At 50.9% G+C, this 585-nt stretch overlaps 1 protein-coding gene across 1 annotated transcript in view; it reads left to right on the top strand.

The window, feature by feature from the left end:
* Positions 1-293: 293 nt before the first annotated feature.
* Positions 294-585, top strand: part of elp5 (elongator acetyltransferase complex subunit 5) — a 10501-nt gene continuing 10209 nt past the window's right edge. The window contains exon 1 of the mRNA XM_043682143.1: positions 294-408. Within this exon, the coding sequence (XP_043538078.1) occupies positions 354-408 (55 nt within the window). The 5' untranslated portion in view covers positions 294-353. The remainder of the gene's footprint in view (positions 409-585) is intronic.

Here is a 585-nt window from a genome sequence, read left to right as displayed (position 1 = left end):
CAGTGTGATGTAACTGAAATTATACATTGAAAAATTGATTGTCTGTTCAGTCTTTCATCTGTTAGAATACAGTGATAGTTTACACATGAATGAAGTAAAACTATCACTGTATTCTAACAGATGAAAGACTGAACAGACAATCAATTTTTCAATGTATAATTTCAGTTACATCACACTGCAGATTGTGTTAGGATTGAACCCTCCACAATCACCTGATGAAGAGGAGTCGCTGGGGATGCCCGTTGACGTCATCTAACCGCGAGCCGCAGCTCAAGCCGCTCCGGCACGAACGCTGGTGACGTCTTTATCCCGCGACAGGTAATGGCGGCCCCCAGGCGCCGCTAGGCCGCGGGATGTTGGAGAGTCTGAGCCGGGGCTTGGAGCCGCCCGGCCTGCTCCTGATCGCAGGTACCGTGCTCCAGGCCCACACTCACCTGGTGCCTGTTTGACCCATCCTCCAGCTTTCTCTCATTACTGAACCGACCCCGTTTATCCCCTTTACCCTATTTACCCCCCGTGACCCCGTTTATCCCCGTGACCCCGTTTATCCCCCTTTACCCTATTTACCCCCCGTGACCCCGTTTA

The sequence above is a fragment of the Chiloscyllium plagiosum genome, chromosome 43 (genome assembly GCF_004010195.1).
Source record: "Chiloscyllium plagiosum isolate BGI_BamShark_2017 chromosome 43, ASM401019v2, whole genome shotgun sequence".
NCBI lineage: Eukaryota > Metazoa > Chordata > Chondrichthyes > Orectolobiformes > Hemiscylliidae > Chiloscyllium > Chiloscyllium plagiosum.
The sequence above is the reverse complement of the archived record's forward strand: the minus strand, read 5'-3'. Positions and strand labels throughout refer to the sequence as shown.